At 36.6% G+C, this 26,811-nt stretch overlaps 1 protein-coding gene across 1 annotated transcript in view; it reads right to left on the bottom strand.

Annotated features, from left to right (window-relative positions):
* Window positions 1-23,814, bottom strand: part of STK32B (serine/threonine kinase 32B) — a 128,304-nt gene extending 104,490 nt beyond the window's left edge. Inside the window, exons 1-3 of the mRNA XM_021395514.1 lie at window positions 23,775-23,814; window positions 21,931-21,986; window positions 14,560-14,711 (exon numbers count right to left, since the gene is read on the bottom strand). Coding sequence (XP_021251189.1) covers window positions 14,560-14,711; window positions 21,931-21,986; window positions 23,775-23,814 — 248 coding nt within the window. The remainder of the gene's footprint in view (window positions 1-14,559; window positions 14,712-21,930; window positions 21,987-23,774) is intronic.

Below are 26,811 nucleotides of genomic sequence, written 5' to 3'. Positions count from 1 at the left end.
TCCAGGTGCTCAATCAATCAGTGGTTCAGGCCGTGACTCAGCAATTCCCATACAGCTGTAAATGAAGAGGCAGCAGTATATCATAACCAAACATGCAGACAATCTAATTTTTTTTTACGTAAACCGCATTTTTAAGGCTAGTGACCAGAATATGAATTGTCAGTTCTAACTACTAGTGTTTAATTTATTTGCCTTTCTGTGTTGTCACAGAAACCCACATTAAATTAAAGGTAAAGAAACAAGGGAGCTAATTAATTAATGCCCCGTGTATATTTTGTACAGCAGAAGTATTGGGCAGTTATTTAGAACATGGCAGCACCCACAACATACATTTCAAATGCATAGTAAAACACTTCTGCCCCCCCCCCCAAAAAAAAAAAAAAAAAAAAGCTTCATGCATATACAACATTCAAGATGGCATAAGAACAAGATGGATAAAAGAGACTCCATCTTCCCCTCCCCCTCACATGATTTGGAAGGAGGGTAGAATTAAAGGAGAAAAGGCCAACTTGAACTGGCCTTTCATTTATTTTCTGAAGATGGGCAGTTGCTCCATAAAAGCATAAAACAACCTGGGTTATAAGCAACAGCCTAACAGCTTGCCTTAAGAGGAGCTATCATAGTATGGGCACTGGAAGAGGAAGGAAACATCAAGGTGATGATAAGAAGATGCTAAAGAAATAATTGAGAAAGAAGGTTCTCTCCTTGTTAAACACTTTGCAGATGAGTGAAAGAAGGAAGATGACAATGTTATCTGTGTATTTCACTTGCAGGTCTGCTTTTTCCCCTACAAACTTAGTGTTTGAAGAGGTAGAAACCACCACATCTTACATCTTTTCTAGACTGATCCTTAGAAGTAGGGTCTGTAGGTTTGACAGCACACGTGATGCTTTCATGTTCCTGCTGCAGCTCCAGGTTAAAATTCAGTGTTCATGGAGAACATAGAAGAGAGTAGAGAATACCACAACATGCACTTCTTTAGTTTTATTTGGTGAAGTTCTCCAAGTAAGGAAGAAAGGGAATAAAAAGAATTTTTTGTTGATGTTGTTTTTGTTAGGTTGGTCAGGGTTTTTTTGTTGTTTTGTTTGTTGCTGTTTTTTTGCCCTGGCTAATCTTACCATCTATTGATGGTTATAGTGTTTTGTCTTTACCGCTGATGACCATAACATAAAACAACATATCCTAGTGAAAGAGACACTTTCTGGACACTATAATTTAAAATCAATACAATCATACATTCTCCACTTCTGAGAGGTATGAATGAGTAAACAAAACCAGAGCATCTTCCCAAGGTTAAATTGAATCAATTTATACCTGACTGATGAAGCAAGAAGAGTAAGGAAGATAAATGAGCCAGGAGGGGATCAACTTCTATTGACTCAAGACTGGAGGGTCTGACAATGGCTATAACAGGATCTCAGTGCCCATTAGCCTGGCTGGGAAACCCTGGACGGAATTCCTTTCTTTGTTCAATCTGTTACTTCCAATCTGACTGCAATTGACAGCTCCATTACTCTGAAGCCTCTGAGAGCACCCTAAGTTTCTTGTGCTGAAAAACAGATTGTGCCTGCCAGTTTTCAAAAGGTGTTATGCAGCCAGGATGCCCTGCTTAAGCAGAGACCAATTTGAAGGGCCCCATTTATCTTTGTCATTAGGAAAGAGTAGACACCTTGCAAGAGCAGAAGAACCTCTACGACATGCTAAGCTTGCAGTCATCTCCGGAGTGAGGGAGATAAAAGCAAACAAATTCATTGCTGAAGTGTGAAATGAAACTGTTCCAATGAGCAGTTACAGAATAATGAATGTAAGATGTTATAGAAGCAGGCTGTATATGTCAAAGGTTGTGATAATACTCATTAAAGATATTATTTTGTCTAAACTGGATTATATATCCATAGCCAGTAGTTGTCCAGTTACAGCATATTGGACACTAAGTGTACCAAACAGCAAAAGATGAAACTACAGGCAACTCGCTGTTTGTCGGCAGGGCATCCCAAAGCAGGCAAATCAAAACACAACTGAAAATGTTCTGAGATGTTCTTGAATTATTTTCATAAAAACAAAAATTAAAAAAAAAAATAACAGAACACTCAGGTTTTTCAGCTGCATTTCAGTAAATTAACAGTTAGAAAGAGTTCACTGGATATCATCAGCATCCATGCAACAAAAGAGACTCCCAGACAGACTACCACAGGACTGTGAGAAGAAATCCAGGAGACTGCAGACATTTCTCTGCATGTCACAAGCGACTCCTGTACACAGCCAAGCAGAATAAGGTCTGACGTGTTTGATCAGGAGCAGAAACAGATGCAGCATGGAGTTGTTTAGGTGCTTAAACGAAAATGAAATACAAGCTCACTTAAATTGATGGCAGAGTAATGCTGACAGAAAAGTTCAATTTCTTTCTCAGGATTGAGTTGGGTCAAAGAGTTATAAATGCAGTATTTTCCCCTCTTTTTGAGTGAATCATGATGTACTGTTCAGCTGTCTCATGTCGCTGTGGTGCAGCATGTCAGTTTTTTATTTGGGAATACGGAAGAAGAGCTGCTCATTTCTCAATAGCGCGTAGGCATGAGGACACCATATCCTAGTATTCCTAAAGACACGCTGCTTTATATGGTACTAGATACTTACAATGTCATTTTCAATGTCTATCTTTATTAAAAAGCCTGATTTTTTTTCATCTTTTCTGTATCTTTATATCTTCATGACCTACCTTACTTTTTCATTAAAATAAGTTTTTTTTCCACTTGAAAAAAGTCTTAGAAAATGACACCAGGCTTTACTGGTATTATTCCATAATTCTGTGGTCCCAAATATGAATCCGGTTTTCACCATTCTTTTTTGATAAGAACCTTGATAGACTTCAGATGCCACCAGGCTTTCAGAGTAGTGATAGTACAAATGTAGGTAGTTAGTCTAAGCCCATACTCTACTAATGATGGCGTAAATGCAGGAACATGATGGGAAGATGATATTGTTTCCAAGGTGTAGTAAAAGTATGCAGGTGTTTACAAAGAAATCCAAATTATCCCATAAAGATGTTTCAAGAAGTGAAAACTGTACTACTTAATGTTCATACAGAGTTGATTATACTTACAGCGAAGAAGCAAGGCTTACCATTCTCATAGAACTATACTATCAGAACTACGGACGAGATTATTTGGTATGTGATAAAAATAGTATTAAGGACAACAGCTGAGACTAGCATGACATCTTTTACCCCTCTTGGATGTTAATAACTTTTAAGTGATATTTCCATATTTTTCTAGTATCTTACAAATCTTAATTCCTAAAATTCCCTTTAAAGGTATTTACCTTAGAATACACTGTTCCATTTAAAAAAAAAAATTAATAATTTGTAATTTTCAAATTATTTTCTATGACAGAATATTTTAATTTTGATTATCTACCAATGAAGGAGATTTTGCTCAGAGTAGTATTTGAACTGTTTAGTTCAAGATACATAACTATATTTTTAGAAATGACCAAAATATTGTTGTTGAATTGTACTCAGTGATCATTAATGGTCCTTTCCAACTCTGAATATTCTATGTTTCTAAGAGTTTTCGGCTTCCACAGAAAGAACAGTGTGTACGGACGTCTATAAGTGTTCTATCATCTTTAGAAACACCTGAGATACAAAACCCAGCTCACTCCATTGCTTGCTGGTATAATGGAAAATGTATATTCTCTACTTGAAATCCATTAATGATAAATTTGTATGTCGACACAAGATACAGGGATGCATAAAAACACAGGCAACCCACTCAACACCTGAGAGGTTTTCTAGTATGGTGTAGCTGGTACTGAGCTTGTCTAAGAACTAGGAAACATATTTGTTCTATTGAATATTACCAGAAAGTATTCTTCATATATTCAGAAGAAACTCTTAATAATACCTACATATGTTGGGAAAATTGACCTTGTCAGAAAAAACAACACCAAATTAAAATAACAAAGTATCTGGTTAGTGTTCAGTTTGTCAAAACATTTATGGGGTTTTGATGACATCATTATGGAAACTATTGATTTTCATGACTTATGTATTATTTTCTAATACTAAGTGTTTTTAATAGTTTTTTGTTGACATTAATTCTCACTACAATTATTTGCCACCAAATCTACAAATTTCAGATTTATTTTCAAATGTTGGTAAAGAAAGTTCAGACCTTGAAGAATATGATTTATGTACCCATACTGGCTACATTCTGTGATTAAGTTTCAGCTTTTGTACAGATTGAAGGAGAAAAATCCTTTCATTCTATGTTTACATCCCTCACTAGGCTCAGTAGCTTATCTGTTTTCTTTCTTACCTTCTCTCAACCTTCTCCCAGTGCATCTATTGAGAAGGCAGTGTATATTACAGTCAAAAAGAGTTACGTCCCTTAGTTGAATTTTGCTTATCTGTTCGGCATCAGGATTTCAGTCCCAGTACCCTTATTTTTACAAGAAGTTGTATGTGTCCTAAATGAATTCCAGCTTAGGTAGTTAGAGAGAATGTGACAAGGAGAAGACATTCTAACCCTATCCACAGCAGTTTTGCAGAAGAATATAAATAGCTATCTTCTTCAGAGCCCATGACATTTCCTTGGTGAAAAAGTAAAAAATTACAGCATCAAGAGAAAAGAAACCCTAAATCCTCCTGATGAAACATAAGAGTTAGTTTCTCTAACGAGACCTTTACATTGCAAAGATGTCATTCATTTAGAAACAGAATACCACTAATCACTTTCTGAAGTTTTGGTAGCAGCTCCTCTCTGTGCTCTAGGAGCACAATAAATATCATTTTCATTCAATAAAATTGAACTAAATGCATTCATGTTGTAAAAATCTGGAGCCAATTTTTAAAATGTACTTGGAAAAATTTTGACGAACCAAGGCAAAGGATCCCCTAAGCAGGGAATATTAAAACAAAGCACTGCTTTCCCAAATTGGCAGGTGAGGAGTCTGAAGCAATGTCTCCAAGACTTTCTTTCCCATCTCAATAGGCTGATAGCATTGCAGTCCTGCTCTGCAGCAGGGTCTCCTGAGAATATCCACCCAGCGGCACAGGAGCTCTGCTTCAGACAGAATCACAGAACTGTAGGTGTTGCAAGGGACCTCTGGAGATCAAGTCCAACCCCCTGCTAAAGCAGTAAGTCACACAGGAAAGCGTCCAGATGAGTCTTGGTTATTATGACTATGAACACCACAGACACAGGATACAGCCAAGGTTAACCCCAAGTTTATGGGGGTCTGCTTTAGATAGTAGCTGTTCCCCCACAAACACTAAATGAAGCAATAATGCAAAATTCCTAAGAGGAACCTGACAAAAATGGAACATCCTTGAAAGAGTTTATTTTCCCAGCAGCTTGAAGTGTATCAGCGTTTTTAACAAATTCCTCTTGCAGTGAAAGCTTTACATGAGGAAAGTGTATTATGGGTCAGTAAGTAAAGTCTTTGTCACAGCAAGACTGATGCAGAAGACAGGCTCCTGAGAATGGTCCAGGATGTAGTGATGCATATGAGATGAAATATCTAATTCAGCACTTTTAATGGACAAAAAGATAAAAACTTAAACTCTGTCAAAGGTCAACTCCTGCACTCTTTTAGGAGGAAAGAATTATAACAGTTCCAAAGATACATATTTCAAGGTGGCAGCAGTTTCTCACAGGAAACAATTAGTTACCAGAACAAAATTCAACATAGGCAGACTCAAGACAGCATTCCAGTAGTGGCAGTTAGTATCTCAGAGTATTAAAATCAGCATAGAAATAAAGAATGTTTGAGTCATACATTCATCACTCAGCAAAGACATTACAGCTAATGCTCTCAGCACAAGAATTCAAATGTTACCAATTGGCAGTGCTGAGTCCAATATACTTTTCGCAACCAAGAATAATATCCTGAATATTTTCAACTCAAAACAAATCTTTTCTGTATCCTCTTCTTTCAGTTAACCTAGCCTTCCTGCTGTCTCATTGCCTTTTACTGCATTTTTTCTTCAAGTGTTACATTTTCTAAAGCTCTCAAGAGCAAATAATTTTTTTCCCTGACTTATATCTAAGACTCCTAAATCTTTGCCTATTTTAGATTTACATTCATTCAGTGTTGCATTGTGATCTAGCTGTTGGAGGAAAGTACTCACAATTGGATGTTCCCAGTGAGAGGTGTTCACGCATATAAACTCAGTGAAAGACATAGTTGAATTATATCTTTCTCCTTTGATTTTTGCTATCTTGCCTAGAAAGGAATCTTAGAGGCCATTAGGTATCTAGAATGACCCAGAATTACATGTCCTGTGATTCAGGACCTCAGCTAAATTTGCAATAGAAGTAAGAAAAACACGTTACAACAATAAACACTTCAGTGACTGCTCTCCAGCACAGTGACCAAACAGCACTTGAAAACCTTGTACCTGCACCATTAAACAGTCAGCTTCAATAACAGGCTGATGGCAACCAGGCTGCCTACTGGCAGCAGTCTGGCTGCACCTGAGGCATCTCTGGGAAGGCTCATGCCCCAGTCCACAGCTAAAATAGAAGTAAGCTCAAATTCCCATTTTTTTTTTTTTTTTTCCTCAGAAAAGCTGTGAATAGTCAAAAGAAAGCTAAGAGCATCAGGCAACTTCATTACTGGAAGGCCGAACATTCATCAGGATCTGTTCCTTAATGACCTTCTGAAGATGCACCACGTAGTTTAGGAAGACAGACGTCATCATCATGGCCTGACTTTCAGTTTCAGCAGGACCTCTCAGAGGCTGTCAGGCTAACCCAGCACACCCAACAAAGAGTTATGCTCTAAAAAAGAACCACCACAAATCCCCACTCTCTTCCAACTTTTTTTTTGTTACGTCATGTCTTTTTACTTGCAGCCCTTAGTAAGGAAACAGTTGAAGTTCAGAAAGCTGGCCACATCAGAGTTCAGAAAATAAATTGCCAATGCCTAATAAAATATTTTCTCTCCAGATTAGATGTACTACATCAGAAGACAACAATACTGCATACACTGTGCAAACTCAACAAGGACTGAACTGAGCCACCTCCAGCTGGTACTTCAGGTCTCTGTTAGGTACCTGAGGCACCGTGATTGGTTAAATTCAGCCCCACCCACGAGCCAAGTATTTGGCCAGATGTTCTTACTTCCCTGATCTTGTAGGTTTGAGTACAGTTTTGATGCTATTCTGAGGAGCAGAGCTCTTTCGTGGTGTGCCATTTTTCCCAACCTATTCTAGAGAGGGAATTTTCACAAGGAAGAGATAATTTTCAGTTATGTTTGTATATGTCTGTACATTAAAAAATCCATCCAGCACTCGAGACTGAACAGATCATTTCTTCTTTCCATCAATCTTTTCCCTCTTTTTTTTTCTTTTGTTGCTTTCTTTCACTTTTTTTTTTTTTTTTTCTGAAGATTGATTGGGGTATTAAGTGAATTCAGATATCCATGAACATTTCTGCTATGGTACATGTTCTTTACTTTTTCCAGTATTCACAGTACTTGAAATCTAGTTTAGCTGGTAGGAGCAATGTACTCCTGTAACTCTGTCTTACAAAATGTACGCACTTTCCCAAGACTGCTGAGTAGAAATAAAAATACATCAAAATACAGGGCCACTCTGAGAATTTAGCTAACGCTTCCTCATAGGTAATTAAACATTTTGTTCTGGCTACAATAGGAAAATGATCTGTAAGCTGACAAAAGTATATCTTCATTTGTCTCCCTCTGCTGCCTTTGAAAATGTTATGACAGTTTAAAAAGGATTTAAGTTCTTTAAGAAATGCTATTCAAAGTGACATCATTTTCAATGCTCCAAAAGTTTTGAGGAATGGTCCACAACATATATTTTTTCTGACCCACATCATCAGAAAAAAAAAAAAAAACGTATTAGTACCCATTTTATTTTGCCAAAATTTTCTGTCTTTTGTGGTAAGTTGTATTATTTTCAGAGCAACCAGTGTATCTACTCACATTTGAAAGTAATGACAAATCTAACCACATAGACAGAAAAGGAATGGTTTGGATCTTGGCTCACTCTTAATGCACGGTGTTAAAAACATATTTATATTATGAATTCCTTCAGAATGTTACTTATCTTGCTCCAGGGATGTTCAGATATTTGAGGAAGATAAACACAGGATAAAACGCTGGATCCTGGAGAAGCTTGTTGTAGTCCCCAGGTGGGACTGTGTGAGGAGCTGACATTCCTACAGCTCGTTCATCTATGCTTCAAACACCCATGAAACACAAAGGGTCTGATAAAAAACAGGTCTGCTTTCCATTTTAAGAGGAAATCTCTATTACCAGCAATGCTTCTAACAGTGATAAAGCTAACTACAAGTCTCACATAACTTTAGGCATTTATTCAACTGCATTTCTAAAATGAAGGTTATAAATCACTCCCTAGCCCTTCCTGAAATACAGTTATCCTCCAAGCTATAATGGGCATTTACCGAAGAATGATTCTTTTCCATGTCAGATGTTATAAAAGACAGTTCATACTTCAAATAATATGATCTTTAAGTTCAGATGGTGAAGTTAAATTTAAGAAAGCTCAGAGAAGATGCATGAGCCTCAAAAAGCTTTTTAATATAGAACTTTTGAAATCTCAAGATGCTACCCATGTTTTATATTAGCTGTTCTGTATTCTTTTATATGTTGGGATTACAGATGGATGCTAACAGAGTTGCCCACTGCAGAAGGTTTATCTTCTTGCCTCTTTTCTTTCCCCACAGAAGGATTTAACCAATTCCATATCTAATTACCTCTTTGTACATTTATAATATAAAACTAAAGGGCTTTCTTGTTTTCATATTTGTTTCCTGGTTGTCAGTTTTTCTCTTTGATGATGTAGTTCCTCAGAAAAAGATATGTGCTTGGTTAGCATTCCCTTTGGGTCAAGGAACTGTTGAGAGATTTAATGCTACATTAATTTTAGTATGTTTATCTACAAGGCTGGATATTACCATTAGAAAATCACTAATCCTTGTTAGGGGCAGGTCTGCAAACTCTAGAAAAGTTGTCAACAGAGGAATTTTCTTCCAAATACATTTCTCAGAATGGATTTGGGATTTGATACTTTGAATCAGAAGAAATAAGATTTTATTATAAGTCATCCAAGAGCCAAAAAAAAAAAAAACCCTGACGATTCATACAGAAGATTATGATTTTAAAAAATGCAAGCACTGTGATAATAAATTCCATGGTTTTTTTTTTTGTTTGTTTTTGTTTTTTTTTTAATCATCGTTTCCAGACAAAAGAATAGTAGACCAGATCCAGGCTTAAGTGTTGCTTCATTTAAGTGACGATTTACAGAGGGCTGAGTCCAGGAGAAGGGATAATGTTATATAGTGTGATCCAGCCAGGTAATTTCTTTTCACTGAGATTGCAATCAGTGAATAAGATAGATTTATATCCAAAAAGCTGTTGTCATTACCAACACTTTTTGTGTCGCTGATGAGTAGACAGCTCATCTGGAAAGCAGGAAGCATGGGCTATATCAGGACTGGTGCTCTTCAACATCTTTATTAATGACATAGACAATGGAATCGAGTGTGCCCTCAGCAAGTTTGCAGATGACACCAAGCTGAGCAGTGCAGACGATACATTGGAGGGAAGGGAAGCCATCCAGAGGGACCTGGACAGGCTGGACAAGTGGGCCCACAAGAACCTAATGAGGTTCAACAAGGTCAAATGCAAGATGCTGCACTTGGGCTGGGGCAATCCCAGGTGTTTATACAGACTGGGGGAAGAACTCCTTGAGAGCAGCCCTGTAGAGAAGGACTTGGGGGTCCTGGTGGACGAGACGCTGGACATGAGCCAGCAGTGTGCACTGGCAGCCCAGAAGGCCAACTATGTTCTGGGCTGCATTAAAAGAGGAGTGGTCAGCAGGGAGAGGGAGGTGGTGGTCCCCCTCTACTCGGCTCTTGTGAGGCCCCATGTGGAGTACTGCATCCAGGCCTGGGGGCCCCAGCACAAGAAAGATGTGGAGCTCTTGGAACAGGTCCAGAGGAGGGCCACCAAGATGATCAGAGGGCTGGAGCACCTCTCCTATGAAGAAAGGTTGAGGGAACTGCGTTTGTTTAGCTTGGAGAACAGAAGGCTCCAGGGAGACCTCATTGTGGCCTTCCAATACTTGAAGGGAGCGTATATACAGGAGGGGGAACGATTGTTCACGCGGGTGGATTGCGATAAGACAAGGGGGAATGGTTTTAAACAGAGACAGTGAGATTTAGGTTAGATATTAGGCGGAAGTTTTTCACTCAGAGGGTGGTGACACACTGGAACAGGTTGCCCCGTCCCTGGAGGCATTCAAGGCCAGGCTGGATGTGGCTCTGGGCAGCCTGGTCTAGTGGTTGGCGACCCTGCACTCAGCAGGGGGGTTGAAACTCGATGATCTTTGAGGTCCTTTTCAACCCAGGCCATTGTATGATTCTATGATATTTTCTCCTCAGCCTGCATAGTTAAATTCCATTTTTCATAGACTACAAGGCTGTTTAAACAGAAACCCACATAGTATTTTGTGTGAACTTTACTACAGTTCCTAATCCTGATTTTGGTTTTCATCCAATGAAAATCTAATGTAAAACAACCATATGCCACCAGTTTGGAAAAGCTGTGCAACACTACTTATCATGATGGGAATCCGCCAACTGAATTTCTGGCTTTCAATTGGAGTGTTAGTCGTTTCTTAATTAGGTGAACAGTGTCATTGCCTGCCTACTTAAATAGAGCTTGCAGTGGAGCCTTTGGTGGCAGATTGGTATTTATCTTCTCAGAATAGCTACTTCTGAATATCTGACTGAAATCAAAGTTAGATACTCTCTGAAAGAATGGAGATGCCACTTATGTTTAGTAGGCTGATGGGATTTCTCAGTTTTATTCACCTGAATTGCATTTTAAATAGGATTCCTGAAAACTGATATGAAAACACTGACCCTTAGTGAGTGTGATAGAGTCTAGAAAGACAAATTAGTCAAAAATGACATGACCAAATGGAATCCAGCACTCACACAAGATGTAGGTCTGTTCATGCATATACACCATGACATAACTGTATCTTTTTACATTCGTATTACAGTTTGTTAGTAGCTCCTCTTACAGTCCCCCTTGTACACTTACAATGCAACCAATAAAATCATCAGGGAAAGAAATCTGACTTAGAAAGAAACTGCAAATGTAACTGCAATTATTATAGAAGAAATGAAGCTTCAACTGCTTTCTTCCATTAGTACACCAGGAATTGACTCCTAAGAGGAAATCTTACAGATACCAGATAATCATCTAATATATATTATATCTATAATGTAACTATATTTGATGCAAATTATTATTGCATCTAGACTGCAAGTGAAAATACATTAAACAAGCTGCTAATTCACAAACAATCAATGAAAATGCTGTTATTCTAAGAGATTTCGCTGGGAATGAAAAATATATTTAAGGAAAATTCCATTTGCACATGCAGTGTTCCATTTTTCATTCTAATAAATAAAAAAATAAAATGTAGTTTCAATGACTAAATAAATACAGTATTTTTAATATGTTTAGAAGCTTCATGTGGCTTAGTGTGGATAAAATAGGTGTGACCGGTATTCACAGGACACTTGTGATTTTTGCATTTTGCCTCAGTTGTAGTTCAACAATGAAAGCCATAATATGAAGACAAGATGAAGAATATCTTGAAATTTGGGCAAATATCGAGCATTTGAAGATTGGGAATATGCAACTGTGTCTGCAAGCTTAGACATTCCAGAAATATATCAGAAGCTATTTTAAACACATTTATAATTGTGAAAGGCTAAATATAGAAACATCTTATGGGCCTGGTATAAAGAACAAGTTATTTGGGGGAGGCTTGGATTCAAGACATTCCTTTGGTGTGATATCCTAGTGAAACATAGTTTGGTAGCTTTCTTATGAGTCAGGACTTGGAATCACTGGAAATTTGAATATTCAGTGTTTGATGTAAACACTCTAGGCTGAAAATGCTAAGTATTGCCAAAGAAATTGGTTTTGATTAATTTTCTACAGCTCTAACTGTGCATGTCTTAGCCCCTTAGTCTCCGTAATATTGCAAATATCCAGTGTTTGATCGTGTAGTTGCCCATTTTTTAGGAAGAATGTAGAGAAGTCACTAGGGTAGGATACCCTACAGCTTAGCTATTCTCTGATTATACCAGCAGACTAAACACACTGAAGAGTATTTCTAAGCACTGAGACTAGCTGACAGGGAACTGTTTGTACCTCTGCTAGGAAGTCCTCCACTGGCCACACCGGGGTGATCCCTGGGACACTGTGACTCTGGAGCTATCCTGGGAGCTGTTTGAGTGCAGCTGGCTCACACAAGCCAGACAATCCCAGGGCTGATCCAGCTGCACCAGGCAGTGCCTGGGAATGTTCCCAGATGCTGTTTCCCCTTCTAGCTTAGAAGTACCTTTGTGAAACCATGTCTTAGCTGTAAGAAAAATCAAAGGATGTCTACATAGATGTTTCAGGTTATTCAGAACTGTGAATGCTACAGGAACAGTGTCTGTATGATTGTACAAGTGAATTGCATGCCTTGACATGACTACTCTTGAATGTGGTCAATGCCTTTAAATCTGGATATAAGCCTTCAAGTTATTGCATATTACCTTCTCTCATACCATAAGCTTGATAAAGAACATTGGAGACGAAGACATGAACTTTGGCTGCTGAGCTGTGCCACATGCTGTCACGCAGGTGATAAATTTCAGGCCCTATCTCTGACAGATGTTCTGTCAGTGGTGAAATGATCTGATGGTCTGGCCTGACTCCTTCAAAGAAAATTCGTATCATCCTCCCAGATTAGCATCCTAGATAGACCAGTCAGCTATAAGCAGTGCTAGAGACATCAAATGTGGAATATTGTTCCACACACACTCGTGAATCCTGAATAGTGCCCTTTTCACCTGAAACATTTTTCTAATTCTAGTGTATTACAGTTGTCTTTCATTTTCTATTTTTCTTATACATACATGTAGTATAACATTTGAGTCTTGAGATCTTCTGACAGTATCTTAGACACATGAGAATAAATTAATTATTTGCAAAAAATCATCAGCACACCCATCACTTTTTAAGGTATTGCCTATTCCAAGTTAATATTTGGCTTACAAAGGAAGACAAGAAAGTATATTTCTTAGCTGATTATAATTAATTGGCATCAAGTATACTTTTTGTTTCACAGTAAAAGTTTGATATTTATTTCTTCAGCATTGTTATGTTTACTGAAGTATCTTGTCAGTCATATTAACCTATGCTTGTTTCTGCACAATGTCTAGTTACACAGAGGAAATATTTGTCCCTTCTTGTTAAAGAAAAAAAGTTTGCATGGGTTCAAAAGAGGTTATACAAATGCATGGCAGAAAATTCCACATGTTCTTAAGATCAGAGATATCACATCTTTGGTGATGAAATCCCTGGAGGAAACGTTGCTGGAACCTTGGAGAATATACAACAAAAGATCTGTATTACAATTGTAATGTGTGCATTTTTCCTTTAAGCCTCTAACAGGTCATTAGGTTAGCTCAAGTATTATCATCCTTGTCAAGAGAAGAGCACTTGAGGCATATGTATATGATTAGACCTTTCCCAATGAATTTTGGGATCAAATCCTCCGCTGTTTTAAGTGGGTACAATTACACTAAAGCTGTGCTCACTCAAGCCAGAAAATAATTTAGCTTTTAGTTCATGAAAGGTGTTAGGATGACAACAGGAAATTTCCCTCATATGCAGGAGAAAAGTGCAGTAAAAGAGAAGCAAAATAGTGTAGGGTAGGCATTGACCTCCAGTAAGACAGAAAAAAAGCACTCAAAACAGAAGGTCTGTTTGTGCTTTGACAATCTCCAGAAAATCAAGCTATTCACTAACTAAAAAGAAAAATCATATGATGATGATTTATATATCCTTCTTTAATATCATTATTATATAGGTCATTTTTAGATAAGGAAGGAAAAGTCTGTATCTCATTATGAATATCAGCACATAAAAACCATCAAATATTTTAAGTTGGTAGTGTAGCTGAAGCTAGTCATTACTTGACCAACATTTTCTCATAACATTTTCTTGTCTCTGAATGAAGAATTCATTGGCTATCACAGAGAAAATAAGAGAAATTCCAGGTGACAAAAGGATTCATTTCTGTTGATCCATATCACCCATTTTTTTAAGAGTATTTGAATCTTGAATTTGTTTTTGAATCAACTCAAAATATTTTTTATTGAATGCTTAGTTTTGATATTTTGCAACCTTGCAAATTGTCTAATCCAAGTACTGTCAAAAAGAAACAATGAAGATGGACAGAACAATGCATGTCCACACACTGCTGTAACAATCTGGAGAGAAGCTACACCAGAAATGAAAAGGTGAATGTGTTTAAATATAAAAGAGTATTTTTTAAACTTTCATGAAAAATAAAAATCTTCTCAAAACAAAAATACATTAAAAAAAAAAGTCACCAATTTTTTTTTTTAATATTTTCCAGTTTTCCAGCCTGAAGCAATTCAGCAATAAGGAGAAAGCAAGAGATCCTTGACAGAATTTTGAAGGGTTTCTTACCACAGGTTGACTAGGAAGGGATGCTCCAGCCCTTGCATTATCTGTAGCTCCCGAAAAACGTTTCGAACTTCATCTCTCTCAATACACTTCTGTTTATTCATGTATTTCATGGCATACATTTTCTTGGTGTCTCTCTTCTGTACAATGCACACCTAATTGACAGCAAAGTAGAAGATAAAGTTTAACACAAAATGAAATTCAATTCCAACTTTGAAAATAAAAAAGAAAGCTTTTTAGAATATTTCAAGAATCCAAGGAGATTTGAGTAACACAGCCAAACATTTTCATTAAGTCCATGTTGCAGCTAAGCAGGATTCTTTGTAATTGCTTGCAATTAATAAAGTAACGTAATGGGAAACCCAGAAAAGTGGTAGAACTTCCAGTATTTATGCAGTATATCTAAGAGAAAGACACTCAATTAGATTGAACCATAGGCTGTTTCACTAGTCACAGGAATTACTGCCTCCTGCCAAGAAATACGCACAGTCGCTGTCCTCATTCATGTAAGTCAATACACACATCGTGATTACTGCATATAAACATCTCCTATGTTCACAAGATTGATATTTCATCTTAATATCAGAATTGTTCTCCTTTAATTACTTTTGAAGATAAAAATATATCTTTGTACAGAGATATATCATGCTATTTTTGACGTCACAATTACACTGATTTAGTCTCTGGCAGTAAATTTCTTTGCTTTATTTTCTTCTTCTTTTGTATTTTTTTATTTTTTTGACTTAAGTCAAATAATTTTATAAATGCAAGATGAAAATCTTATTCTAAAGAACTCCTATCTAAGACCCGGATATTTTATTATTCCATTTGTTATCATGGTATTTCCCTTGTGAATGAAGCTAGAGAGTGCCACCAGCACCACATCTAAGGACCATTATTTTAAATACAATTTTTGACAACACAGAAATAATAGATTCATCTATATCTCATCCCCAAAGGTGGTATGAATCTCATCTTTTTAACTTCCCTACATGTACCCATGAGGCAAAACTCTATCTCCAGCAGACTTTTACTCTGAAGGGTTTTTTCCATCAGGACTTTTAAATGACGCTCCTAGTGCATCTTGACAGCCAAGAGAATATCAGCTGAAGATTTTATTTTGATGCAATGTTCATATTACTGATACAGCCATCAGCTCCAATCAGAATTTTTCACCATCAGGAATATGAAAAGTAAGTATTGGAAACATATTGTTTAGATATCACAGCTTTGTAGTACCCAAGTTCAAGGGTATTATGAAGGATTCATTTGGTGGGGGCAATATTATTTTATTTGCGTATTTATGTACGGACAAATACACACATGCTCCCATATTATAGTATATACATACATATATGCAACTAAAATTAGTGCTCAAAGATCAAATTGCAGCATATTGAAAAGAAAAAAAGGAATTTTGAGTTGTATTTAATGAACTTGCATATGCAAAATTCATAAGTGATCTGGAAGGACTGAGGTGTTTTAAAAGATGTCATCTGGATACACGGTGTGGTAATGAACCATTAGAACTAGGATGAGGGCTGTAGAGAGTGGTACTGCACAGTCACTTTTATTTTAATCTCAGAGAAAAGGCATCAGGAGTGTAAAATCAGTATATTTGATTTCCCCTACCTTTTTCTAGTGGCTCCAAGAGGAACTGTCTGAGTGAAACAGAACCACATTTATTTCTCTACAATTCCTTTTACATGAAGTGTGTCCTTGAGCTCAAATCTACTCTAAAGATAGAAGTTAATAGGAAACATTTAACCCATAATGACAAGGAGGGCTTAAGCAGTTTCTAATTACCTTTCATAATATCAGATGTTCTGCTAATTAAGCAAAACATGGATGGCATTGTTTCATCTTGAGTCCATCAATGTTGCACAATGCAAAGTATCAAAGTTTTGTTTCTTTTTGTTCCTTGTGATGTTATGTAAAGATAGAATGTTTGTGATGTCCTGAAGATAACTAAAGGGTCAAACTGATAGAGAAAGAACCCAAACTGTAGAACAGTGAAGAAATAACGCTGACCTTTTTAGAGAAGAGACAGCAGGTGGGGCTGAACTGAAATGGAGGGATAGAAAGCAGTTGTTGAGGCTTCCACAGGTTCTTCAAAAGTGCAAGCAGAGTTTGTAGTGGCAGTTCCTGAAACTTAGCCTAATATTATGTGGACCCTTCAGTTTGGTGAATCAATTATAAAATATAATATTTATGGCTTTAGGCTCAAAATCTGAGTCCAGAAATTCATTCTTTTATGTGAATTTGCAGCATGATTTTCATATGAAACTTGGCTGAGACCGTGATGTTTGTAGAAGTTTCTTTTTCCATTACATGAAAAACCTCTGTATTAAATAGTTGATCAGTAAGACTGCTGAGAGAATGGGGCTTTACTCAGCTGACAATTGACAGGTTTGACAAATGAGCCACACAAAGGTCACATACAGCACCTGAATAGGGAATGTAAACAGAATCAGTTTTAAAACACTGATATGACTCCAGAAGGTTTTCAGTTCTCTCACCTTGCAGTAGAGACAGGGGCATTCAGCACAGCTAGAAACATTCAAGACAAGAGCACACACATTGCTAGTAGAAGCTTGCTTAACGTATAGCCAACACAAACATAGCAAGCATTTGTTAGTAATCTTGTATCCCTATGCATCTTTTAACATGGTTTCAAAATCAATGGTTTTTCCATTAATACACAAAAGTTGCTCTTGCTAAATATCAGGAAATCCAAGCTGTAACTACATCGATGTTGCTTTGAAAAATGCCTGACATTTCTGTGACAGCATTGAATAGTAGTGGAGATCCTCCCTGGCATTTTTACCTGATGGCTGTCAGCAGTTCTTCTGAGCACTGCTAATGTGCTGTTCTGAGTTCGATGTTAATGGGCAAAAAATGCTCCTCAGCTGCAAGAGAGAAAGTAAAAACCCTCCAGCTCTCCTGGATGTATGCAGTCCTAGTGGGAAATGCTGGTTTGTTTGTTTATGGTTAATTTTTTTTTCCAAAGGAGAAAATTTAAACTGGGGACAAACAGGTGCTCTGCCACCTCAACAAACAAGTTCTGTGATGATTCATTACTGTGGAAGTCTGAGCAGAATTGCCTTATTTACAGATATCAGCATGGAAGCCTGTCACAAACACATTAATAAAACATCCTCTATTTTCCTGTGAATATCATTTGCTGGATCCCAGACTGTGCCCTGCTCAAATTGATATCACTGCTTCAGCAGTCCCTGTAGAAATATTTCAAACCCCATATAGCTTCAGAGTCAGGAGGGGGGGAACAGGAACGTCCATCTCTGCCTAAGTTATGGGTCTAAATACATTCAAGGAACTATCTCTAGTGTGCCTTCTCTTCTGAAGTCCCTCTAAAGTGAATCAACATGATTAGCTTGGACATAGAGAAGTTGTGTGCAAATATTCTTTTCCTAAAAGGGCTATGTGTTTTAGCTGTTATCACAGGGCTGTATCTTTTTCATATCTAGGAGAAAGTAACACTGAATTGCTTTCAAATCTACAAAGTTAAAAGCAATTAGCCAAGACTGTGACTTGGAGCCATTTACTCTTAGAACCAAAAGAATAAAAGCCATAGATTAACACTGCAGGGCTAAACTACACTTCAGAAAGTGCACTTCTATACTACCATGTCTAATTTACCCCACGTGAAAAAACAGAGCACGTACAGATCCAGTCTCATCTGTAGCTTAATTGGTTACTTCACGCTAAGACTGTTATGGATGACGGAGTTCCCAATAGGCAGAACTGGGGAAAGGACACCACAGTTATACGGAATGAAATTTGTGTGGAATTTGCTACTGGCTTGCTGCCAAAGGCGCACACCGTTATGTAGGAGCAGCTATAGGTAGATTCAGGGAAGCTTTTCCCAAAAGGTGAGGATAGATATAAAGTTGGACTTTCCCTCTAATATCAAGTCAATGAATCGACAAATCTGCTATAAAGCAGAAAAATTGCAGGTCTATTTTTACACACATACTCTAAAAAATTAATGATCATTGTTTCAACCTACAAGCAGACTTGGAAAAATTTACACAAAGAGGCTGAAGAATTGATGTCATAAGTTCAAGTTTACCCTGTTAGGGAATTCCCTTGAAATAGAAGGATTCATTCCTAGATTCCCCTGAGCAAAGCATGACAGCTGGAGAAGAGGCCAAGCATCTGCTTGGTATCCTTTCATATTAACTCAATCTGAATAAGTAGGTGGTTATGCTGCCAAACAATACTAATATTCTGCAGTTGTGTGTTATGTTGCTTTAAGGATAACAGGAAATTTATTCTGAAATTCTTTGCATGTTATTTAGTAAAGTATCCTTGATCAGTGCAGATGTGATTCTGGACTCCCATCTGTTTTACACCACTGCAGTTCCAATTACTTCAGCACAGGAAGTGACTGTTTTATGCAACCAAATTAATCAGAACTAAGTCCTATGTCTCAGCATCTTAGACAAATAGGAGAAAGAGACTGTATATTCTTATCATAATTTGAATTTAATTTAAGTAGGTCAGATTGTTCAATATACCCACTCACAAGAACAAAGAACTTGAAGATAAATGGTATTGTAATATCCCTGGAAACCACCTGCACCTGAATACAAATTATTTTGTGGCAGTAAGCCTGCAATTATATGGTTACTGTTGCAGTAAAGAAGAATATAAATTCTTGTATTTCACCCCTAGTCAATTTTGTAGTTATTGGACAATCTTCAAGTTTATAATTTTTGTGATATTTTGGCTGATAATTATGGCTCTACATACAACAAAACAGATAAGTTTAGCCAGATTAAGTATGAGAGAATACTTCTAAGGTATGACATGACATAAAGAAATGACTATTTAGACCAGTGTGCAGAGTTTTGTGGATTTTATATTGTCCACTTCTGAATTTACATAAAACAATATTTAATATATGAATAAACGCTCTGTGGAATTTTTTTTTTCTTTTATCCTAAACTCCTCACAGCTGCTGTGATGCATCTTTACCTTCCCTGCAGGACGTGCTATAGGGAGTGGAAGACTCTACTGCCTTAAATGTGCTTAAGAGAAGAATATGTTCTGGTGCAGTTGCGTAAAACAGGCAGCCACTCCTCAGAAAAGATAAGCTTTTGAGATACAAAGCCTTTGATACCAAATGGACCAGGAAAATTCCTATAAAAGCAGATGTTACTACTGTGATATGAAAATTCCAAAGTAGAAGACAGGAAGCTGCTTCCTGAAGCCAGCTGGGAGGGACAGAGCATATCTGCTGAAGCATTCATCCCCAGTGGAGGAGGGAAGGTGCTGAGAATTACCTTGAGCTTAGTGCACGAAATAGAGCTGAGCTGTGTGGAGTCTCTGCCAATAGCAGACACCTCCTGCAGCAATGTCCTGTGGAGGCCTAATGTTGCTGTAGCAACCACAGTAATTTAAGAAATATTGAAAGACAATTGTACCAATAGCAATAAAAAAAAAAAAAAGTAGAGTATGCCTTAAAAATCCTACTGCTCCCAGAAGGCAAAGAAGGCCACAAAGTAGTCATAAAGGCAGAAGGCAGTTTGAGAAAAGTGTAATACTGAACATGGTTTTACATGTTGCAGGATGCTAGAGCACAACAGACCCCAAACAGTAAACAGCGATTCAATACAGATTAGAGTCCTTGCATCATTTGTTGACATTTTCTGCTGCCAGGTGCTTCCACAAAGACAGTAATTGGAAAAGTTGCCAGCAGTGAGGCTTCTAAATGAATGGCAAAGGCAAGACTGACTCATAGACACTTGAAATGGTGACTGATTTAACATGTTGTGCATTTGGCTGCGATATAATAGGTCATTTTTAAATGGGTTACTTTCTTAGCCTGTCCGTGGAAAGAAAAATCAGGTGATTGGCTGAAAGCTTGCATTCATTTGGAAAAAAACAAGCCTGTTATGCCAAAATCTGTTCTGTTGCACTGACAACTACAAAATAAGGATTTAAGTTTAAAGGGGACCGTGCACATAAGTAACGTTCTCTAAGGGTTGTGAAACTATTCCCAAACATACATATTCCCAAAGCAGTCACACGAACCTGTTAGAAAATAAGATGTTTCTAGAAATATTGTAGAAACATTCACAATTGTTTCCTAAATACCATGGAGAAGAGTGATCGATTATCAACCAACAAGTCTTCAAAAAGCATGTAGGCTTGGGTTATTTTTTTCTGCATGTCATGGAAGGGTGAGAAAGCAGAGACATCAGAGGTGTGAATGGAGAAACTTTAAAGAAGGAGGTGTGCAGGTGATCTTTGTAATGGACAGCATGATAGATAAACTTTCCATGGCTTATCCTGGACCTAACTTCATTCCATTAATGGACCTCTGTTTTGCTTGATTTGATATTCCAGCGGTGTAATGTGACAATAAGCAATCACAAATCCCCAGCTGCCCTGACTTTTAAGGGATTTTTTGGCCACCAATTTGCACTAGCAAAACATATTCTCCCAGTGACCTCAGAGAGGACTTCTCTTGGAATCTATTGAGGTGAATAAGGACCATGCCAGGAAGGACCACGTGGTTTTGCACAAAGTATTTCAGACTACTGTAAACTGGAAGTTGTTTTTCTACATGGAAAGCCAAGAGCCAACAAAATCCTAGGTATATGTTTAATGTACAAATACAGAAGCGGCACTCAGCTGGCATATACTCAAGAATAATTTAATCAAGATCTAGATCATTGCTGCTTGATCAGTAACTGAAGTTGTATTTCACCTCCAAATTTATTCCTTCAAGTAATAGTTTCTAATATTTTTATACTATGATTTTCTTCATGGCCTTGTTTTTACCCATATTAAAATTTAAAACCTTGTTATAGTCTTTACCATAGCAAAAAAAGGTCATCTACTTATGTGTAAATAAAACACGAGTCTTCTCTATTTCAGGAAAAGCCCATTGAATTGAACAAACATTTACTCAATGATCATAATTACAGTCATTTTATACAGTCCCAAGCACACTGACTCTACGTAAAATGCCTTTAACATATTACAATAATTTTAACTACATGAATGGGTCCTATGATTTCAGAACAAGATTGCTCAAGTAGTCAGTCTAAAAATGTAGACCACTTCTACTTTTTTTTTCATGTTCTTGTTTTGGGGACTGATTTCTAAACTTTGCTAATCCCCATTGAAAAGACTTAATTATTAAATAATTTTTACTCAATTATCTTTAGATAACATATTGTAACAGAATGGTTTATAATGAAAGTCATTATGATTGTGATCAGATGTCCTTGAGAAGCAAAAGACAACCAAACTTACATTCCTTTACCCTGGTCAAGGATAGAAAAACACAAACAAATTTCTCTATTAAATTCTTATTGCTAAAAATAAATTGATTCTTACCTTTCCAAAACTCCCTTTCCCAATAGCCCGCAATATTTGAAAATGGTCAAAGTTGACTGGAAAATAAAGGAGAGAAGAGAAAGAATACAGTTTGCAAAGTGCTAAGTCAGAATCAGAAATCAGACAACAAAAGTAACTGCAGTGCTTCCAACTAATGTAATTTGGCCATGCGATACTTGCCTTCTTCTCTTAAAATCAAATATATTTAATAGCTAGTAAAAGATTTGCATTAAAATAAGCACCATTAATTTTATTCATCAACCAGTGTTATTCCAATGCCCAGTGTCTCCAAAAAGAAACATATCTCTGTCTAACCAGTAACAAGATAATACGTTAGCATTACACAGCCATCAGCAAAAACTACTCAGCATTTTCAAGAAAGATTAAGATCTATTAAAAGGGTATTGAATAATTCAGGTAAGCAATTCCCTTCTGATAGCAGGATATGTAGTGATATAAAGATAGTATTGTTCCAGAAATCACTGTGTATGGGAGGTTTCCCATATTCTGTTATGGTGAAGAAAGCTTATCTCGCGGTAACATTAGCAGGATCAGCCCCTATGAACTTTTCCACCTTAATACTAATATTGGTACACATCTGCTACATAATACTAATATTGTAAGACTATTTCATAGATGTAGAATAAGTCTGTTGGAGAAATTTTCATTTTATCGTGGCAGTAGAATGGATTAACTCTCACTTCACAAAAGCTGGACAACGGGGTCTGCTCTAAACACTGAAGCGGTTCACTGTGAAGATGAGTGAAAGATTTAATTTCTCAGAAAAGTCATTATTGTTGGTGTTGTGTGAGATTGAACACAGCATGACCTTCAAATCTCTGATTCATTGGTAAGTCTGGTGGTTAAAAAAATCCAGTAGCACCCTTAACAGAATTGATACAGTCACTGAAACACAAACATAACACTGTGTGATAATTTTTTTTAGTCATTTGTCATAAAACAATTGCACTTAAATCTAAATTCAATGAAATGGTGTTGACAAAGTTAACTGAAACTTAATAGGATATTTTTTTTTAATTAAAATTTTCATGTGTTCTTGGCTTCACTACTTTCAACTATGTGCCTGTTACTGCCATAACGGTAATCAGAATAACTATGGAAACAGACTGTCACTGTAAAGTATGGCAACATGAACAAGTGCTACAAAATATGACTCAAATTATGATGAAGATAATCCTATAAAACTAAGAATACTTTAAATATCTATCAAAAACATATCAGCTCAAGCTAAATGGTGAGTAGAGCGTTGCCAGGTTGATATCTACCTACTGAAAGGGGCTAAAATCTTATTTTCACCATTGCAGCAGTATCTCATTTATACCAAAAATGCCACCCTCTTGAGCTCCCTTCCAACTCCTGCAATTCTGTGATTCTGTGTGATTTTTTTTTATTTATGCTTGCTTACACTGTCTTCAAGGAAAGATGATTGCCCCTTTCATTAGTGCAGCTATAGCAACCATCTTCTTGGTAATTACTAAAGACCAAATCAAATCCAGAGCTAAAAGATCTGAAAGCAGCAGACTCTCATTTTGAGCAAACAAAGATGTTAATTGTGAATTTAGTCGTTTAAGGATTTGGATACTAAAATGAAAACGCATAACTTTGCATTGATTAACAAGTTGCTATTGCTGGAAAACAAATTTTATGCTGAATCACATAAGAATTAGGGTTACTTAGGCATTTGGAAGAAGCAAGATTCTCTATCAAAGACCTGTGTTTTGGTTCTCTGCCCATAGTTTTTACCAGTGGAAGGCTGCCTTGTAGTTCCTGTTTATCAATACTTGTGTGACAGGCAAGATGGTCAGTTTAGGAAAATGCCTTACACAAAGACACATCAACATAAACCTTTCTCCCAGAAGTCATCCCTCCCAAGCACAAGCCCCAAAATAAAGGATTTGAGAGCTTCATGACTGGTATATTTAAGCTGATCGATAAGTTTCAGGAGGAATTCAACACAGCATTAAGAATATTCAAATTAATGTGTTCATCTCATTCATCACTTTGATAAGTAAAATTCAGCAACCTTTTCTTCCATAATGCTGGTGTTCTCTGACACTCCCTTGCTTTTAAACCTTCTGATATTTTCTGTTTGCTTTAACCAATTTTAACAAACACTTCCATTAATGAAAGCTTAGTCTGACTTCATTCTTTACCTTGCAGGCATCCAGATGAGGCCAGCTCCCAAGCACAACCAGAAAACTGTTGATGCAGTCTGTAATTATCTGAATTTAATTCAAGTCACTTTTCACTGGGACTTGACTGTACAATTGTGCTGAAACCTGGCTGATTTTGAAATGTATTAGTTTGATGAATTATTTCATTTTTCTATTTTCATTTTGAAACTCATTTTTGTAAAACTAAAATTAAGAATTTATTTTTAGCTATTTTTATTGTCCATATAATCTCTATTCTACTTATCTGTACTTTGTTCTCCAGCAGTGTTTATTGCTCTGAGCAATTAGGACAACTTACTTTGTTATTGGAGTTAGCTGTAAATTGAACTTCCCTAAGAAAGAAGTGGTTAAATGAGGCAATAAGCCATGAGATTTAACATGCATTAATGGTAAGTCAAATAATTGATTAAGAAACATAACCACAATGATTGATAAAATTTTCTAAATTTTTCTATTTAGCTCTATTGGAAAGTTGGATGTTAAATTTTCAATTCTTAATTAAGAAAAAAGAGTATTTTCTATTTGTAATTCAATGTTCCATCAGCTTTATCTGAAATCAAGGTATGGTGATAGCAATTTGTTTTATACAAGAGAAAAGAAAGAACATTTTAAAGACTGTGGAAGTGTGTAAATACAAAAGTCTGCATTTGAAATGAGTCACGGTTGTAGACACTGTAATTTTCTTTAAAGTGTTAATTCTCTAAGCTTAGACACCTTGATCTCTTGATCATTCAAACATATGCAAAATATATTTTCAAAACCTGGGAAAGTTCTTCTCTTGGGATATTAGAAAAGGATAATAAAAGAGAAAAGTTTGCAATTGAGATCCATCTCAAGTTCGGCTGAGGAAAAGTTGTTTTTTGCCTCAGTCCCATCAACAGCAGATCAGCCACATAGAAATCCCGTTAGCACCACAAGTTCACAGGTGAATGGTCAAGCTAAGTCCACTGCCACATTATTGCTAGACCAGTCATTCTCTTCAGGTGTTTTTAATCTCCTACTGTCAGAATTTCTGGCTTATTTTGTTCATCACTTTTTTTTTTTTTTTTTTTTTGCATTATGTGTGTACTTTTTCTCCCTTTTGGTGAAAATTCAACACCATGGGTTCACCACTTATTCTGAGAAGAATTACAGCTCACTATGACCTCTAGCATTTCCAGTGTTCAAAATATCATCAAGATCAGACGCTGCCTTTTCCTCTGTGCAAAGGTATCACAAATACAGTATTCTCGTCCTCTAAAACATGACATGTCTAACTCTCTTGTGGAGGCTGGTGGTGTAGCTAATGACATTTTTCTAGCACAAAACCCAACTGAGATAATGGTGTGGCTGCAGAAGGACATTTTCTTCAGTAACAGTAATACGACTATTACTCTTTTTCAAATAGTTTGGCATCCTTTACTGAAGAAGAAAAGGACTATTTTCTAACTTTGTAAGCACTTCTTTAATTCCACTATCATACCATACCTACAGGATCTTAGATATCAGCTCTGAACTTGAATTTTTAGAGTATGGACTTTTTTCAGAAACCAAAATAAATTTACATTGTCTTCAACTAATATTTCACACAGGCAAATTCACAGAATGAGATTGTATTTAAAACAAAGTGAGAAAGTTCCATTTCCATTTCAATGATTTTCATCAATTTGGAAAGAACAAGAAGTATTACATTCTCACTCCTCCATCTCTCACCAAAAAGAGAAAGTCACTATAAATTAAAAACTGAGAAGGACTATGGAATAAAGCAGAAGTATTTGGTTAACTAAGGGAAAAAATAGATCAGTGTTTACAGTGTCTGTTTCATGATATTAGAGTGACTGCTTCTTGTTAATTTCAGTAATTAGATATATATATATATTAATACGTATGGAGAAGAGGAGGAGAGGGAGAGATCATATTTCCCTCTGCTACCTGAAAGGAGGTTGTAGTGAGGTGGGAGTCACTGAAATTCTACTGCACGTCTTCAAGTCTCTGTTGAAAACTTTAACCACAAGTTAGCCCAGTGTAGAGCATTTTCCATTAGCTTAATACTGAACTATAAAAAGCTTGAATTATGGTAATGATATCATATAAAAAACATAATATTTTTACTCTTTGAATTGCAGTTTTACTAACCTAAAATGTTCCAGTGTTACCCAACATTTGTTCAAGTGTAAATTAAGTCTTGCTTAAGAGCCAATATATATATCAGGTTGATTCTACATAGAGCTGGTGTCTGCTATTCTTCCTGCAACTAAGGAAAATGTATAGCATGTATATATGATTAGTCCGAAGACACTCTCTAACCATTACGTGGAATAACTTTGCATCTACAGGAGAAAATATCCAATCCAAATTGATCAAAGCACAGATATACACATTCTTTGCATCACAGAAAAGAAATGAGCAGCTCTTCAATTAAAAAGAAACAAACAAACAAAAAGTATTAAGAATTTGATAAAGTTCGAGAACTACATCTAGCCGTTCTCCTTCTCTAGCTGATATCCACTGATTTATTTGGTCTCTGTAGCCAAAACCCAAACATGACACTTAAGACATTAGGAAATGAAGAGTAAAGCAGTATTTGTAACACAAATTGCATTTCAAGATTTACTCTCAACTGATCTCAGAAGAAAACAAAGCCATGGAAATGTGATACAGCCATCAGCCCAAGGAAATTGATTTTTCAGTCTTGGATGTTGTGGTT

Source organism: Numida meleagris, chromosome 4 (genome assembly GCF_002078875.1).
Source record: "Numida meleagris isolate 19003 breed g44 Domestic line chromosome 4, NumMel1.0, whole genome shotgun sequence".
NCBI lineage: Eukaryota > Metazoa > Chordata > Aves > Galliformes > Numididae > Numida > Numida meleagris.
Note: the sequence above shows the minus strand (reverse complement) of the source record. Positions and strands in the feature narration are given on the sequence as shown.